Here is a 19482-nt window from a genome sequence, read left to right as displayed (position 1 = left end):
CAAAAATTAGTAACTAACCATGGCTAGGTCAGGAGGAGCTCCATTTTCTTTAGGTCTGTAAGGGAAACAATAGGATATCATAATTAAATTTTATTAAATTTGAATATTCCCAACACCTAAAGATAAAGATTATATTATATAAAACTGCCATGCACTTGCAAAATATTACTGCAGACTAAAAAATCCTGATAACGAACAACAAAGGCCAGAAGTTGCAGTGTGACTGTCAAGGAGTAATCAAGACTTTGCAGAGACTTATTTATGAAAACTGAAATACTGTTAAGTGACAATCTCATCAAGATAAATCATCAGATATAATAAACAATGTACCTCAGGCCTTCAGAAGAAGCCTTTCTTTTTCCATTCTCGTTTATTTCCAAAGGATTCATCTCTTCTGGGTCCAAAGGTGTTGTGTCTCTCTCACTTAAAATATCCTCGTGCTGCCGCAGATATTGCGGAGGAGTCTGTTTTGCCATTTGCGCGCATTGCAGCAGTTCTCTTTGTAAGAGTGGCAAGTTTGCCTTCAGGAATGGTATAACAAATGGTCTGAGAGGAAAGTTGGTTGCTTCCTGGAGCTGAGCATGAAATTCCTCAATAGATATGGTTGAGTTCTGCAAGAAGAAAGCTCAGTTCAGCTTACCCTGGCTTGGAGGAATACTGCACAAGATAATGTTCCTGGTAAGGGGTAACAGTGTGGTGAATGGAGTCTGAGAGCAACAAAACCTTAAGCCAGACGGTTGCCTTGGCATCCAGACATCCTAGACAAGCATTCTTTAAATATTCACCAAATACACGCCTTTGGTATGTCTAATTTTCAATATTTCTAGTTGAAAGCCTAATGGAGAGGGAGTGAGACTTAGTGGTTGTGTTATTGAGTTTTGTTCACTGGTCTTAAATTCTACTTCTTAACACTGTCAGAAATCAATTCAACTGATCCATTTCACACCAAATAAGAGTGTTAATCATTTCAAGTGCATTAATTTAATTCCTGTAGAGTGGACTCCTTTGTAGGCTCAATTGAAAGAAGATGGTTGGATCCATAAGTGGCATATCATGTCTGTGATGTTAACTCAAATTTTTGGTCACCTAAAATAACACCCAACCCCTGCAAATGATTTCTTGCACCAAATCTGATCAAGTTACATACTGGCTGACAAGAATGACTTGTACTTCAGTTTGTATTGGTGGCATTTTATTTCTGGTGCAGATTCAGTGTGGTATTGGAGGATTTAGTAGTGAATGAATGGATCAAATGTTATTTTGCTGTGCCAAGTTCTATCTAAGTGTATAATTGTGTTTGGTCAATCCTCTATTCTGCAATATTTGTAACACTGGGTTTGGCCATTTGTCTGAGTTGTTGCAGGCCAGTACGTTTAATATCAAGGTGTTTAATCTTTTGATCCTTCCATGACATTGTAGTACAGGCATCTAACCCAGCTTCTATAAAGGTCTATAGAGGTTCAGTGTATGAAATGTGTAACAGAAGGGTGAAGTCAGCTTCAGTTAACACCATTGTTTTTGTCATAGCTCCTCAGTAACAGCAAGTTTACTTACCTCTCCATGAACTGTGCATTTCTGGAGCTTGATATTGATATATTGATATATTTTCCTTTATTTGTTTGATGGTGTATTGACAGTGTTTTAATTTGCCGTTATTTGCTGTGTTACAGGAAAAAAGTTCTTGCTTCAAGTAAGTCGCTTTCTGAGGAGCTATGGTTAATTTTTTGAATTCTGTCTTCAGTATTTTACAAACTATTCCTACATCCATGGCACACACAGTTTACTGTTCATCTCTGGAGCAAATAATTTATGAAACCTGCTTGACTTGGTTTCTGATTGGTGGAAAACAACATTGCAAAGTCCATGCATCCAGCCATTCATTCGGGGGAAGAGCATGGACTTGTTGCCCTGAATAGCAGCCTGTAATCAAGCCTAACTCCCTTGTGATTTTTTTATAAGTATTTTTTAAAACAATACCCAGATCATACATTAGTTACTTTATACAAAATTGGAGTAAGTACTCACCACAAGATTCATCACAAGTCCCCTGACTCTTTCTCCAATTTCTGGTGATATATCAGAACCAAACTGCTGCAATGTTGTGAGAAACCGCTTTAACTTGCTCAGTTGCCGAGCGCCACAAGCAGGGGGAAGCTGAGTGACGCTGTTTCCTATGCTACTTGGGGAAACTGGTCCAGTGGGACTCGTATGGACACCATTCACCGCTGGTGAAGTTGAGTTGTTCGATAGCGATCTTACATCAGCTACTACTGGTACAGATGGTGGGTTTGAGTTTGGTGAAGACACTGGTGGTCCCTGGGGTGGGTGGGCAGCTGGGTCTGTCGGTGAATCTGGCATGCTTGCCTCTCTTAAATCTGCAAAACGAGAAAGCATTTCCTAAAGTTATTTTCTTCTTTACATGCAAGTCTTTTTTTTTTCTGATACACATTTATTTGTTTCTTTGTTCTACAATTGAAGGGGTGCCTAGAAAAAAGCCCTAAGTGACTTCTGATAAATTGCTAGATCCTCCTTCCAAATTTCCTTGCATTCGCTTGTGAAACAAAAGGAGGATTTCACCTTACATCAAGTCACTTAGGGCCTTATTTCACGCACCCCTTCAATTACAACAGTAAAATCTTACACCACAGAAACTGAGGGAAAGTAAAGATAACAACAAAGGAACAGTTTGAAAGAGGAACCAAGGAAATTGGTTTTTTAGCAGAAATAATTTTATTTGTTAAAGGAGAGAGTAGAAGAGAAAGAAAATAAAATGGCAATCATAATTCAAGTAGCAATTTGCACCACTTTTGTTGAAACTTGTCTCTTGAGTCTGTCATACACTGTAATAGAAACACTCAAGTCTTGCATTACTTACAGTGGGTGCTTAAAGCAAACCTCTAGGGGCAACAACTTCCATGTGCACAATTCTTGTTAATTAGGCATAAGAGTTCTTTTGGCATGGCACTGCTACATGCATTAGAATATTGTGTGTCATCTGTAATGTACTTATGTTGTATTTTTTGGTTAATGGCAAAATAAACGAATTGAATTGAATTGAATTGAACAGATTACGGGTTAACTTTATTACAGGCAAATAAATATGATAAAAAGAAAAGATTTGAAAATTTTGGAACTTACAGTGTATGTCAAAAATTAATACACCTTCTTTGAGTGAAAGAGAACAAATTAGACAGATTTCATAAGGTGTTTTCACAAGCAGCGCTAGCTGAAAGGAGTTGTGTACCAAATAGCTCTCACTTGAATGGATTTACGATTTCTTTTACATACTCAAAAGTTAGAACAGTTCATGCAGAGAAAAAAGAACACAAGCAAAAGAAAGTAGCTTTCATCAGACACACTTTGAAATTTCACCTACAGACTTAATTTACAGCCGTTATAGTTCATTACTCAGCTTTCATTTGAATGGTCACATATTACGATTTCAGCATCAGACACAAAAGTTAGAACAATGCTATACAATTCATAATAAACAGCATGACATGAAAGTACTGCTTGATAGCTTTCAGTTGACTGGTCAAAACTTGGGGATTTCATCTCAAAAGTTAGAAACACCTATTGCAGCGTAGTGACATTTATCAACTACGCTGCTCAATAGCTTTTATTTACATGGTCACACTTAAGGAATTTATCCCTGACTGAACCTACAATAGAACCACATAAAATAACTAAACTTTTAACCCAAGCTGTGAAAGGGTTAACAGTGTATCATTTTGTTACTATTAATATTTTTGTTTAGTATTATATTACATATGTATGATCAAATATGTATTATATTACAAGATATTGCTCACAGTCATTGACATAGTGTAAGATCAGGTCTGTGATTGTGAACGATATCTTGTGTTCTTTGCACAACCAATATTACAAAGCACGGTTATTTGGAAACATAAAATATGTTTTTGCAGCTACATGTATATTGGACTCTTAAAGCAAGATTTAGGGAACAAACACAAATTTGATACTACTCTAAAACTAAAACTTCAGATCAGCCGCAAATTATGTACCACCATCACTTTGAAACATTATCCAGTGTTTTTATGCCACAATCATCCTTCAGGTCTAGTTCAATTCAGATTAAGTTCCAGTTGTTAGGAAATTTGTTTTTCTGAACAATCCAATGTTTTTGCTTCCCTGTAATGCGTTCATTATATGCACAATTTCTAAAACTCCAGTAATATTTATTGTGACAAAAACCTACCTAGACGAAAAACTATCATTAGCATGTTCACTCAAACTCCATCGGAGTTTACCTTCATCAAAATAACCCACAATCATTGGTTTTAACTTCAAAACTAAAGGAAATTCCAGCCTTCAGAGTAAAAATCGCCTGATATAGTGAGCAATTTGTCTCACTGATATGATGTGTTTTTTTGCAAAATTTAACCACGCTTAATATGCAATATAGTTTGATCAAAAGCATTATATTGTCATGGCATGAATGACAACAAAACGATATAATTTATGATTTCAACAATTATTGTTAAAAGGTGTGCAACAATCATCAGACTGCGCATTGATTTTGAAAAACAACTGCCATGAATGAATCAAGAAAGCAAAATCATTTCACTCTGAAAAGAGTGAGTGTCTCCATTTCACCGTGAACTCATGGTTACTGATTGGAAAAGAATGCATCGTGAAGAATTTGTTACAGCAAAGAACAATACAATGTCATGTCCAGTTGGATGAACATCTAAGAATTCAAAAGATACGACTATATTGGCACTGTTGTCAGTTATATAAAGCTCTGAAGAAAGATGTTTTTGATTTAGAATGATTTGCATAGAGATAATTTAGGCAAACCACATCCAAAGCACAGTTTACAATAAGCGAGCCACTAGACACACAAAAGCATTCTTAAAAGTAGTTTCTCTTTTACTGCGTTTTTATGATTTAAGAAATTACGAAAATACTATTTTTCATCACGCTATTCTCGTCTTTTTCTTTAATTTCTAGTATCATGTGCTCGTACTTTTATCACGGTTACAAAAATTTCACTGACATACAAAAACCCTTTCAACAGACACAAGTCATAATTTAACTGCAATCTCTTTACTTCATCAAACGAATAAAACAACGATCGATCGATTAAAAATCTCCATGGACAACCTTGAAAATAAGTAAGTGACACGATAGGTTTTTGAATAATACTATCAAGAGAAACGCTAACGATTGATGTAGAACATAATGCGAAGAAGATCAGTTGGTGATCAAAGAACACTGTCGAAAAACACATGTGCTTGGATCGAAGATTTCGAGTTTGTCATGAGAATGATTTTTAGCGCGTACCGAGGTTATCACACACGACAAACAAAGTAAAGCAGGTGAACAGCATAGCGAATTGACTACTCATTGAATATCGTATATCAATTCACTGGAGAAAGAGACTTAACAACATGACATTTCATTTACTCCCACAAGACAGACAGCACTTACGAAGATCAAATTTACAAGAAAAAGGAATTATAATTTCTTGCATTAAAGACCAACGCGTTGAAGGTATAACTAACTTCAAAAATTAGCATTTTTTGCAGTTGTAATAAATGTTGGTAACGTTGCGCCGTTCCTCTCGGTTTAAACATAAATAAATAAAAGCTCATGGCTTTGAACATTGGCACACGGCGTTCGAAGAAATTTGATTTGAATCCTCGAAAATTCCAAGTCCGCATTCATTTTGTCGCACTACATCTCTTTCAAAAGAAGTCCACAAATCTTTGAGACGATAACCAAGCCTTATTCCGGAGACCTTCTGGTAATCCGCGGTGAAACAATAGACTACGAGGCGACTTGAATTGGACGCCATATAAAGAAACACTACCACATAATTTTATAACGCAAAGTGGCGAGCCGTGAAGCGTCTATGCCAGCGCAAAGGCATCACCACAAGGAGACCATATGTTTCTGAAGGTTACCGCTACAGGATATGAGAAATACGCGAGTAAATCTAAGTAAATACCTGAAGTTACAGCCGGCATAACCAACTCTTTGCGACAGCAGAAAGCCCTTGCGACTCTGTTTGACTCCCATGGAGTAACACCACCAGTGAAGCAATTAATTAGTGACGTCACCGATTTAGTCACGTGAACTGCCCGGTGTTTATGAATAAATACATAAACTGACGTAGAAATATCGCGAGATAGATGTTACACTTTTTATATATTGTTTATCAATTTCTTTAGCACGTGCCCCCACGATTCATTGAAAACAGAAAAAAAGTTGAAATTTCGTCCACGAGCATCATTCGCCTAGAAATTATATGGCAATTTTCCGGGGAAAAACAATCCTCATCAACAAAATATATCTGAGTATCTTGCTTAATATTTAACAAGCTGTCACCCTACACAAAAGTAATTTCAATTTTCATTTTCTTGTTTGAAAAGCGAAAACAACAAATTGATTTCGATTCCGTTCGGAAGCAGGTTTCTTTTTATTAATTTTTCTTTCGTTCGCGAACAAGAACTAGCTGGGAATCATGAAAATGTGGGTGCATAGAAAACTGAACAAAAATTGCCCACGACTGCTGGTAAATTCACCGAGATTTTGCTGCGCTTTCGAACACAATATGCAATATCGACGGACAGATAACACTTCTTATCGACTGTCAGGTGGTATGGAGCGACTGCGGACAGCTGTGCATACGGGACCTTAGATTCGTATTAGGCAGGTGAAAATCAGTAGCTAGCTCTTTCGTCTTTGTTTGTGTTTCTAAATATGGAAGTCAGAAATTGTTGCTAAGAAAAAAAAAAAAACCAAAGGACTGGGTTCCAAAAACAGGCGCATCGACAATTCACGATAACTTCTATTTGCTGTAAAATGCGAAAAGATAACAAATATAGTAATAAAAATAAAGGTTCGAACGTTGATAGTCATGCATTAGCGATTTTCAAGCCGGTGAAAAAACAGAACAATTTCGTGTTGTTCGACTTTTACAGAAATAAAGAAATCATATGATAAGCTTTCGGTTGCTAAAATAATAAATAATTAAATCTAGATTCATTAAAATAGCGCTCTCGCCGCACACGTGCCCTCGTAAGAAATAATTCTTGCCGAATTCGAAGGGCATTTTCTTGTAATGTGATACCGACCTGCGACAAAAAAAACGATCGCATGACCCGTACACGCGAAAGCGTTCGAGAACAAATGATCCAAAAGGAAAAGAACTCAAAAGACCTGTTTAAATTGTTTTTGTGGAATCTGCGATGTGTCGAACAAGACATGAAAACGATAACCGGTAAAAACCTTGAATGTGCGCGTTCTCGAACGCAATTGGTTCATTTCTCCACGTGCTAATTATTCGATTGTTGGTGTAGTTATTGTATCGCGGGTACATCTGCGCCTCGGCCACTCAGTAAGAGACATTAGAGAAAGCGAGCTGTTTTCTTCTGTCGAACGTTCCACTGACAACTTATGTTTTATTTACATAAGGATTTCTAAGTGGTGCTGGGGCGGTGTGCTACTCAACAAGGCCAACTGTATGCCCGTAATTACTTTCCCAACAAATATGAAAAAATATCTTCCTCGTTGGATTTCCCTCCAGATTTAAAATGATTTTTCGTCGAATTAGAAGGAATAAATTCACAAGGGTTAAAGAACCAGAAATAAAATTTAAGACCGTATGGCTGTGAAAAAAAAATTTCCAACCGGTACAAATGAATTTCATAAAAATATAAATTTAAAAATAGTGACTAAGATATAAATGCAGAAAGAAAAAAATTTCGCGTCAAATGCCTTGTGGACTGAAAAAAGCTCATACCGTTGTATTTATGATGGTGCATTCCGCCAACAAGTTTCATTGATCCTTTGATGAAAAGAAAAAACGCGTAAAAAAGGTCTTGTATTGAAGACTTAAGCGGCAGTGTCTCGCCAGGCAGCAAACTTCTGCAACACGTAAAGGCGTAACGCGAACCGAGAACTTTTCGCGAGTTGTACACCTGCACATCCGGGACTTTGAGGCAGCTGCAACAGCTGTCAACAAAGTGCATGTCATCATTAATTAACGACAGCTCGGCATTTGACAGATATGATTCTCGTGAATTTAATATTTACATCTGCCTCTTTGGCATTGAGCGCAACTGAGCGAATTAAAACATTTACGACGAACACACCAATAACTTGCTTGAAGTCGCACTCCACTTCGCTCGCCATTCATTCGATATATGGAGGCTCGCTTTGCAGGCAAATTACGCGGATACGTGAATCACGCGCGGGATCACGCGTGAAACGCGCAATAGCTCTGTTGTGAAAATTTGCAGATTTGACAAGAAAAATAATTTTTTTTTCATTTGAGCGACACCTGCATAGTTTACAAATGAAGAACGGGGATTTTCGGCAAACCGACCGAGGTCAAATTATTTAGTTACAAAAAGCTGGGCTGACTGCTAAATTCTACTCTGTTTTTTTCCGTTTCGATCTTTATTCTTCAGCCTCAGTTAAGGTGAAACTAAAGGTCTTGACTATTAAAAGGCGCTAAAAGCGAATTCAAATTATTTCGGTCCTTTTCTTTAAAATAAAAGTCATAAAATTCACAAAAAGTGATTGGCAGGCTTAAATGAGAACACCTGCTTCTTATGCAAAACTTAAGTGAGGAGAAAACCCATCAAAGTGTATGAAATAATTCTGCGGGGCGCCATAACTGAGAATTAATATTTTTATTTCACCTATGTATGTAACTGTATATCACTGTTAACACCTTACTCAACATTCAAAAACCTTGTATAAGATCACCAGTTTTCATAGAACCGAGCCCTTGAATCTGAATCTTAATGAGGCTTCAATCGAAACGAATATTACCAAGTGATATTTTTGTTGCCGAAGTAGAGAAATGGCGCGTCAAGATGCGAAAACGCGTAGGATGGGAAAACGCTGATTACGGAATATGAATATGAAAAACAAAACTGATGTCGAACTTTCCCCTGACTTGGCCAAACTAAAATTCAACAATATAAGGCAAGTCGGACTCAAGTGCATTCAGTTTAGAAATACCGGAATAGCGAGTACCCTTAAACAAATACAGCCATCTCTTTGTCCACGAATAGTCAATTTCAATCCGACAATTCGGCGCCATAATTAAACTGGCCAGGTTTTCGCTTTTCGTCTTATTTCCGCGCAAATAATATAGGACCTGAATAAGGCATTTCTTAATGTAACTAAACGCATTCATCGCGGACAAAACGGTGTTTTTCTTCAAAATAAAGTCTTCGCGATTTGCAGAGATTTTCAGTTTTGCCGGTATTATTTTTGCGTACGTGTCAATGTGCCCGGCATATGTTTCCAAAGTGGCTTTTTTTCTAAATTATTTCATTTGATAACCAAACGTCGCTTTTCTCTAGCTGAAAAAAAATTTGCATTTGAGTACCAGAGTGTAATGCTCTACGTGGATTTTGTTTACTTGAAATAAAAAAATTTTCATAAAGGTAGGATTTCGGTAACGACAATTAATAACAGAACCCTTTATTGATAGATACTCAACCCGAAAAAGAAAACGATCATACTCCAAACTAAAAAAAGGTGTGTTTTATTTTAATAGGTGTGTGTATTTTGTTGTTTTGAAAAAGGAAATTTGGGTTTCTGTTTTCGATGCCATTGGCGATATTCATAAACCAGTATATTTCCCAAGTGAACAAAGAACAGTTATTTATAGAATGTAATTTACGGGAAATGTCGTGGCCTTAATTAAAACAGCGGTCGTGAAAGGAACAAAATCATTCTAGCAGCATAAATGCAACAACATTTTGCCATTTTGCAATGTAAAAATATCACACCCAAACAACATATGATAAATTAGTACATCAAGATAATGCTCTAATATCTTATCTTCTTATCAAACGATTTATTCATATTCCCACAATTATCCCGTGTCATGTACACTATGTCGAATGAACATCATTTTTCGCTTACAGCGGGAGAAAATGAAACACTTCATTATTTTTGTCGGTGAAATCTATGCTTTAAGTTCAAATCGTGCTTTTGTTTAAAACAAGAATTAAGGTACAATAATAAAGAGATAAAAGAACGGAGAATAAAATACTTTGTTCAGCTGCCTGGGAACTTGCAAGGGGCAACTACTTTGCATGTTTTAATAGCAACATTCTAAATTAACCAATCACCGAGTTGAAGGTTATAAGTTCGAGACCCTCGGAGGCCTGAGATTCAGTTTCAACTTCGCAGCTGTAGAGAATCTTTCCATATTCATTACACTTGCGAGGATAACAGCTTTGCTTGTGCGAGATGTCGGGCTTTTTCGAGATGAGTACATGAAGTCACGTTCCACTCGATCCAATCCTCCCTCATACTTTGGTTCACGGACCAGAATCGAAGTTGGAAATTACGGCGGGCTGAGATTATCGAGCCTCCCATTGGAATCAGAACTTCAATTTTGTCATCGTTAGTAAAAGGAAAGTCACCTTTTTGATCACAGAATCACTTAAAAAATGCTTCAGTCGGGGCCAGTATTTTTTCTGCCTTCGGTTATGTTCCTAATCGGTTGAATTTAAAGGCTTTGTTGTTTAAAAAGTATATTGAGATTAATTCTGTGAGCATAGAAAGAACGTTTATGCGGCAGTCATCAGTACCGTATATAAGTTGCATCGTTCTGACTGGTCATACTTTAGGATTTTCATCCGCAGACTCAGACGTCTAAACCATGTACCACACTGACTGGAAAATACCGGTCTCTAGAAACGTTATAACTTTACAAAAAAAAAAAAATAATAATTTAATGGTGAATCAGAGAATTAAACCTACAGTGAAAATAAAAGACTCGTCAATTTTCAACTGAGCGCTAATCGAAGGAAGGAACTACGAAACTACACGAGGAAAAGAAAAAAATGCTTAGATTTCGGTGGGAATCGAACTCACGATCTCCGGATTAGATCAACCGTTGCTCTACCGACCAAGCTACGAAGCCAGATGGGTGCAAGTCGTGTCAGACAGTCGTGGCTGATAAAGACGGTAATTACCGACAATGAAAACGGTGAAGGCCGAGGAAGGGTACAATGAATATTGTGCAGCACAGCACTCGTGATTTCAAACAAATTGTGAATCAGGGAATTAAGTCTCCGCTGCAGTGAAAGTTCAACCCAGGTCAAGCCAGGTCACCCTAAAGATGACCCTTCACTGGGAAAATTGTCAGCCATGACTAACGGTATTATCATGACTCAGTACCTGCCAGCATACAACAAATCAAAATAGGTTTGTTCCCGGCCTTTGTTATCACTCAGTTTAAATACCTTTGAAAAAGATATTCTAGTTGAGTTTTTCTGACCAAAAACAAAATCTTTCCATATTGAACAATTGCATAAAACTGAACTCAATTCTTAGTCTTTAGCTGGTAAAATTGCATGAACTTTTCTTCAGAATGCACTAGAGCAGAATAAACGATCTGTACCAACTTTATAAATCGGGTAAGCACGTGTCTGACTATTCTTCATTACGTCAGATGACTAAGAGAGAGAAAACAATTATACATCTCAAATGATGAAGCTTACAAGTTGCGCCCGTACGTGATAGAAAAGAGAATTGGCATTGCTTGAAATGCTGACAAAAAACCGGTTCAGACGGTGAAACCTCGTTTAAAACTCTGGTTTTGATTTTCCAATTTACAAAAACAGGAGTGCTGTTGAAAGGACACATACCTGTTTTATTTTCCATCAAAAGAAAATATCACAAAAGAAGCGCATTCTATATGCCACCTGTGTGGAGTTTACTAAACACGTGTAAGACTCTCATCAAAACAAGCAATATAAACGAAACTTTATGCAACAATAGAGACTAACTGAGACCAAAAATCGGTTGTGGTCAACTGTGATCGATTACTTCTGCTGCTTCATGTTAGGAAAACTTAACAATAGGCCACTAAAGGAGTTTTGGTCAAAAACTAGCCCGGCGCGCACACAAACCAGTCTTGAAATTGCCTGGAAGTTTGCCAACACCTTATCAAAAAGCAATTAGTAAATGCTTAATGTCAAACCATAAACAAGCTTAGATTTCATAAATACTTGGCATAAAGAAAATAATCACTAATTTATATTAATTTTCCTATTAAAAAAAACTATCCGCTAATCAAATTTAAAAAACAAAACAGTAATCGGGCCGGCTCAACTTGTGTTTACTGAAATCCTAGCTCTGTAAAGACAATCAAGGCATTTTAAGTATTAATAACCTATCAATCGTTTCACAAGGAACAAAAACCGAGAAATCTTAGCCAGTGTGAGAGGCTAGATTCTGCGAGGCCGCTTCTTTTTTTCTCTCAGTTTTCCTGTCATGATTCTGTTTTCACGCGCGTGTGTGCAGAAAACACGAAAACATGGTCCGGACATGTGTCAATCATGACTCCCTGTTTCACACCTGTACATGTGGTTTAACAACTTTCGCTTACCACAGGCTCGATGTTTCTTGTGCCTACTTTCAAGATGGTTGCAGCTTATTTACTTCTTGCGTCTTTTTCAAGCACCCGTTTCCGTTTCTTTTCTCGGGTTAGGGTTAAATAGCGGTTTAAAGGTTAAGCTTTGTTTCTCTGCTTAAGTTAAAACCAGGATTAAAATTTGTGTTTAGACAAAGATGGACATCTGGTGCATCTGGTGCACCAATTCATTGAAAAGAGCCAATACTCACTTTGTTGTTATATTCACTTAATGTGACTTACTAATGTAATGTTAAAAAAGAAAACTACAAAGTTGATAAATAAACTAAGTATCGCTCTGAGTTGGCCCAATTTTTGAATTGTTTAGACTGTTGTTTTCTTCCAGTTTAATTACGGTGTTAACCAGGATGTAAAGGGATGTCGTTCACGGTGAACAAAAGCCCACGAACATCTGCCCCCAGGGCCTACGAATCACGAAAACGTTCTCTTTATTGTAACAATACAAGTGACTAGCGAAGCAGGTACCATTCACAGCTACACGTCTGCAGGTGTGTCTTGTTAGAATTCTGTTGAGGCATGTAAACATTGTGAAGCAAGACAGACTTGAGGGAAAGATCGGGAAACAGATGCACTCACCGGGTGTGTCGCAGATGGCACTTAGCATTTTTGTCTTCACAGCATTTCATGATGATTGTTAACTTTTTCACGCCAGTTTCGAGAGTTCAAAATTCTAAAATGTCCTTGTTAGAACGATTAACAAAAAAGAAAAAACAAACAAACAAACAAAACAGCAGCTTCGAAGTCCTGGTATAACCAACAGTTTTCTCGTGTATAAACAGTTCACCCAAACTGAAAATTCACATTCATAAACAGTACCAAAGGGAATATTCTGCACTTCTGCTTCATTTGAATAACCTCACTTTAGATTTCTTCAGTTTCTTAAAACGACGAATCACACTTTAACTCCGCGAGTCAAGTCAAAGACACATACATTTGGAAAGTCTGGCCTACTGAACTGGTCTGCAGGCGATGATCAGGCACTTTTTATATTTATATTTATTCGCTCGGGTCTGCCGGATCTCCATGTTTACTTGAACTTAATTTTCTAAAGATCATGATTTTGATTTTGAACAGTGAGCATTTCGGCTGTGGAAACGTGTGAATACACTTATTTCAACGCTTCACAACCGGCGTGAGTTTGTCTGAAAAAAGTTGTCAAGTTGTCAATTTTCTCCGGATTCTAGTTTGTCTGCTTTTATCCGGACCGTTCGGAAATCTCTGACATTGCTGATTATCACAACAAATTCACTCTGGTCAGCTTCGGGGTTTCTTAACGCCAGAAGCACCATACTACAGGAATGTGGAATCTGGGTAAAGTTTCATCCACAGACTCAAAAGTTAAGTTTAACTATTATTTAAGGTTACACATCAGGTCAGCGCTTAACCCAAAGCCTTTCTTTCCCGACGCCTGAATGTGTTGCTAGTGGACTAGTACAAACAACATCTTTAAAGTACGGGTTTCATGCATGTTTATACATCTAGTACAAGCAGCATTTTTAAATACATTTTACGTGGCGGTTTCATACATGTTTATACATCTGGGTGAACACAGCTGGAGTGGAGCAAAGAATTTGTTTTCTCACGAAACAACACACCACAACAAATGTGACCGAAAACGTTCGGGTTATGATACTCCTTGGAGATCAGTTTTAGTGGGATTGTGCCTCCTGATTCTCCAAATCTTTACCTTGTTTCAAACCGAAGCATATCATTCCTCGTACCCTCTTCCATATGTCGCTGTCTGTGAAATCCATCTCACCCATTTCATGCAATGCAATTTCAAACTTGGTGTTTTCATATTTGAGGCGGTAAATCGTGCTTTATCATATCATCAGATATTCAGTAATATTTACTTTGCTTTATAGTTCCCTTTGTTTTTTTTCTTTTGAACATAAATAAGACTTTGATACGTTGTCGTGGTTTCCTGAAAACCCACACCCTGTTTCAGACCAATCGGCATACCCAATCTCTTTCCCAGGCCTTCAGGCGCTATTCTAGCGCACCGAGCTCTATTCGGAAGCTTGGGCCTAGCATCCCAGTCAGCCCAGCGGGTCACGTCACATGCCATGTCGCGCCCAGGCCTACCATGGACGAGGCTGGGACAAAACCATAGCCAATTTCAGAACAAAATTATCAAAGATGACCTTATTTTAGAGCAAAACAGATCATACCTATGTACACTACCAAGTTTTTCTTGACTATTCTCCATGTTCAAAAATTGCCATTCCAGTTTTTGGACAAGTTCCGACTGAAAATTTGTTCATCCTTAACACCATAAGTCAAAATTCTCAATAAAACGTGGCATGGAAAACTTGCTGGTGTGTAACCAGCCTTATGGGGAGAAAAAAATACTTGTTTTAATGACTTCGACTGAGCACAAAAAGGCAGAATTAGCGAGCTGAACATTCCTTCGATTACTGAGAAGTTTTGAGTTTTTGCAATTGTAATCTCCAGATCATCAATCGTCTATTGCTCTCATATTATAGAATATTATTTTTACCACTACAGTAGTCCATCTAACGCTCACTCTGGCACGTACATAAATAAATAAATCGGCGCAAATACTAAATATTCAACGAGTTTAAAGTTTTATGCAATACACAGTCGAGTTTTACTCAGGATTAATCTTCGTACTTATTTTTGATTTCACTAAACAGTTTTAGACTTTCAAAGATGTTTTATTGATTATACAAGATTTTTAAAAGAAACTATTGTAACCTTGATTTTTTAAAATGTTGATTGCCATTCAAGTTAACAAAGCCGTATTATTATCATTATTTAAAAACATGCTGTTTACCTTCGTTGTCCACAGAGTCAGGATCAATTGGTTCCTTTGGGCTTGCTGAATTTTGCTGTGATTTTATCCGTGTTATCCTATATTTAACGATAATTTTTCTCGACAACGAGAAATTCGTTGCCGTGATAATCTATCTTGGTCTAGAAGCAAACATGTGTCATATCTTTGAAAACACTCGTGTTCTTGTAACAGGTGCTTAAACAGAACGTTAGAATCAATGACTGCATTCTTAAGGTTGCCGAGAAATTGCTATGATACATACACGTACACGACAGCTGCAAACTCATCGGGTAAATGGCCGTGTATTGAACGAGGTTTTGTTGTTAATACTGCTTAACCATTGATCACATGTGAATGTACCCTATGAAGCGCGTATAGTGTACTATACCCTATGAAAACATGTGCGAGTGTTTCCGTCAAACGCGTGGATGTTATGTGACTTATAAACTCTACAAAACTTCTTGATAAAAACTCTTTCCATTACGCACAAGTTTAATCAATTGATCATTGACGCAATTGAAGAACAGACAACAGATTGATAGCTTTTGACTACTGAATATCTAATTTCTAATCTTAGTTGCGAGGTTTCAATGTAGTCTAGTGTAATGTGGTACAAAACTCCGCCTCTTCTAACGCATCGGAAACAACTAGCATACTGTAGGGAATCTTTGCGACCGTCATCGTAATAGAGAGGTAACGAAAGTTTCGTGCTTAGTCAGTCTTTGAAGCGTGGTCGAAGTTTAGGTTTGCTCCTAAGAATTGTTTAATTTCTCTTCAACTGACACAACATTCACGATGTTGTTTGTTTAAATATGCTGCCAATTGTGTCAGAAGCTTAACAATAAAAAGTTCGATGATTAGACGACTTGGCTGTATTCACTGATATTTACCTTGTAATCAGAGGTAGTCGCCGAGAGTGAACTCAAAGTAGATTTGTCATCATCAAGCACACGGTTTTCGCTCGTTCACTGTGAACTACAACAAACTGAATAACTTAACAAGCTCCGTCTGAAAACCACCTTGAAAAGGCTTTCTTCCCACGTCCTCCAACGCAGCCTTTTAAACCCGTGGGCAATTGCTCATTTCTAGAAGTATCGATCGTTCAAGTCATGGAGGCACTTGTCAATACTGTTTTGAGCTCGATTGGGGAGGAGTCGGAGCAGGCCGAACGCATGATGTGCGGAACTTCATATAATTTTGGTATACCTAATATTCGGAATGAGAAGCACTGAAAAACTGAAAAATTTCTCATTGAAGTCACAGATATGTTCCACTCATTGCATTTCAACGAATCGTGTAGTCGATATGATATGCGTTTCAAAATTAAAGGGGTCGAGGCGTGAGGATTACTTGTAAAGGAAGGAGATTGTCTGCGAAAGAAATTAATCGGGTGACAGCTACCTTTCGAGAAAAAATACGGTATGCCCGGTCCCATATCAACATTGATGAGAGCTCATATTATTCTTTCAGGCGATGAAAGCGAGTGTGTACACTGAAACTGAAAAAAAGGAAACTCGAAATTAAACGCGCGTATCATGTGATACCGTTAGTATGTAGCGACGAAGGGTTGATGTTTGCGGGTTAGGTTAGAGAGAATCCCATACATATAAAAGTGGATAGGATGCTCATCTGAATGTTTGAAAGAAACGAGATAAACCAAAAACCAAAAAGGCTAGTTAACCCACTCTTTTGTTTTTTCATCATTGGCTACAACTCTCAAGTGGTTTCAAGTGGCGACAGGCCAAAACATCACACCCACCAAGGTCGTAATTTTGTATTTAAATTCAAGGAAAAGAAGTCTCGTCAGCTTTCCCAAATAAATCTGTCCAATTTTTTCCTTTTCGTTATAAAGACAAACGTGACAACCTGGATCTTTAATATTTCTTGTAATAAACTGGTATAACAGGTAACTAAATCCCTGTGCTTTTCAGTGAAACCGGAGCCACGTTACTTTTCATGTTTATTTTTTGCTACCTTTACTTAGGTCTAATGACACCTGTAAAACTCGGTTTCTAGGTATAGCTGTACTTTAAACAAAAATGTGCTAACTTAGGAGAAAGTGCCTAGTGTTCGGTGTAACATTAAAATAACACGCTGTGTACATTAACCCTTTAACCCCTAATATCAAAGAATAAATTCTCTTATCTTGTCCCCATACTTATCTTATAAAATTACTGGGGAGAAGGTATTGAAATATCAGGAAATTCACCTTGGGTGATCATTTCCTTAATTCTCATGATCTCAGGGGTTGAATAAGCATCGATATTACAAGGAGAAATTTGATGCTGATCACTGTTAGGGTTTAAAGGGTTAACAATAGCTAAAAAATTAAGAGCAAGTGAATCAGTAGTCCTAGGAAATAAGCGCTGTATTTAGTACTGGTTTGAAGCTGCTCGATAACTGAATTGTTTCGACAGCGCTTGGCTTTCCCTGATGGAAACGAAGTTGGCCACCGACTGGCTTCGTCGCAGTGGATGTAAAATAGTTGCCCAAAGAGGTACAATTTTTATTGGCGATTAAATCGGCCTTATTAAACATGTTAACGCGCGGAGGCTTTTGAATGACCTAGCTTTTCCATGAATCGGCCAACTTATTGTCAATAAGCAGATGGTGAAGTCAATTCCTTCCTATTTTGATTTAAGAAACAACTTGCTATCAAATAATATAATCTGATCAGTGAAGTTTAATTCCCTCCTCCGTCTTTTTTTGTAGTTAGTACTTTGTATTTTATGTTTGCATTAGTAAGCTGAACTTTATGATTCTTCTGACGATTTTGCAATACTGTAATAATTTATATGGTCATGTAAACAAAGCTTATCGTTATTGTTATTCGTACAAGTGAGGAGATAAAAGGAATAACTAAACGCTATATCATCCCCCTCTTCCCAAGTAACATCAAGACACATCAAGAGACTTCCACTTAGCTTAAAAATTTTGAAGGATAATCTTGGCAGTGCCCACTTCACTACGCCCACTTCGAAAGAACAGGAATTCCTGATTTCTCTCTGCCTATGACATCTACTCATACACCCTACAAGAAATAGGTGGCCTATAATAGGTTCGATGCACTTAACGGTTTCATCCACACAAGCTAGACATTAGAACAAGTTACTGGATTACAGGGTGACTCTCAGGACCGAGGGGAGAAGAGTCGTGTTTCTGACACAATTCGTGGAACACCCATTAGTGGAGTGGGGGATCGTGGAGAATATATAGGGCAATTTGTTTGGGACAATCCTGGCTGTTCGTATTCTGGTTCAGGAATAACAGAATACTATTCCCATTTAACTGGAAATCTTCCCAAAAGAACACAATTTCTATTATGCTGAATAAAATGATAGCAGAGTGAACGGGATACTATTAGATGAAGGGTCCCAAAAGAACACAAAAATCGTCTGTCGGTTGCGTGTATCCGTCCCTATTCCTAAATAAGCCACAAAAGCCGGAATGGGCCTACAATCTCTTGGTGAACCGTGTGCCCCGTTTAGGATAAAAATTCATTTTATTTAGTTTGGTGCCGCTAAGGGTGCAACGCCGGTAGAGTTACCATAGTTATCAAGGTAGTTTTTTTAAGATATCAAACCGGGAAAATGCCTGTTTGCCAGAGTCACTTGGTATCTATAAGAAGCGGTCACTTTTTTGCGTTACTTTTATATGGGGCCACCTCACCCAATCTTTAGGACTCTCTCCTGAATCGATACACAAACCAAACCATGCACCTTTGTACGCAGATGCAATACAACATGCGATTGGTAGAGGAGATCTAACGACACTCCGTGGGAGAAAGAAAAATATTGATCTGATCAACGGAGTGGAAGACAGCTCATCGGAAACGACGCAAGACTGCTTGCTTTTCTGTTTAAACACACTGGAGTTTTTAGCGCACAATTTCCTGGCAAACTCGGTAAAGCACCGCCCGACACAGGAAATTTATTATGGTGAATTTCATGTTAAGTTTTATCGTTAAGGAAAGTGTTTGAATTCGGCGACACCGGCACTCGCTTATAAACTAGTTTTATTTGTTTGTTTGTGTTTTGTATGTTGCCTTTTTTCTGATCTTTCGATCACGGACGAACGCATTTCAATTTTTCCTTAACATAAAAGTCGAAAATGATCATCCAAGTTGACCTGGATTTTGTCGTACGGTTTCAAAATTGTTGTGAGCAAAACTCGGTACTGTATCAATAATTTTTAAGTCAAAATGTAAATAAAGCGCTAACTAGCCACCGTCTCCTGCCAGTGAAGG

The 19482-nt window shown here is 37.7% G+C and overlaps 1 protein-coding gene across 6 annotated transcripts in view; it reads right to left on the bottom strand.

Annotated features, from left to right (window-relative positions):
- Positions 1–19482, bottom strand: part of LOC146480680 (transcriptional corepressor CBFA2T3-like) — a 33254-nt gene that overhangs the window by 7050 nt on the left and 6722 nt on the right. For 3 of the 6 annotated variants that reach the window (XM_085109824.1, XM_085109821.1, XM_085109822.1), the window contains 3 exons: positions 2026–2375; positions 331–611; positions 19–55 (listed from right to left, as the gene is read on the bottom strand). In XM_085109824.1, the coding sequence (XP_084965950.1) occupies positions 19–55; positions 331–611; positions 2026–2358 (651 nt within the window). In that variant the 5' untranslated portion in view covers positions 2359–2375. Of the gene's footprint in view, positions 1–18; positions 56–330; positions 612–2025; positions 2376–5974; positions 6093–7771; positions 8016–19482 lie in introns of those variants that run through there. The other 3 variants (XM_085109819.1, XM_085109820.1, XM_085109823.1) reach the window with 2 other exon arrangements.

The sequence above is a fragment of the Pavona decussata genome, unplaced genomic scaffold (assembly GCF_977016875.1).
Source record: "Pavona decussata unplaced genomic scaffold, jaPavDecu1.1 SCAFFOLD_53, whole genome shotgun sequence".
Classification (NCBI taxonomy): Eukaryota; Metazoa; Cnidaria; class Anthozoa; order Scleractinia; family Agariciidae; genus Pavona; species Pavona decussata.
Note: the sequence above shows the minus strand (reverse complement) of the source record. Positions and strands in the feature narration are given on the sequence as shown.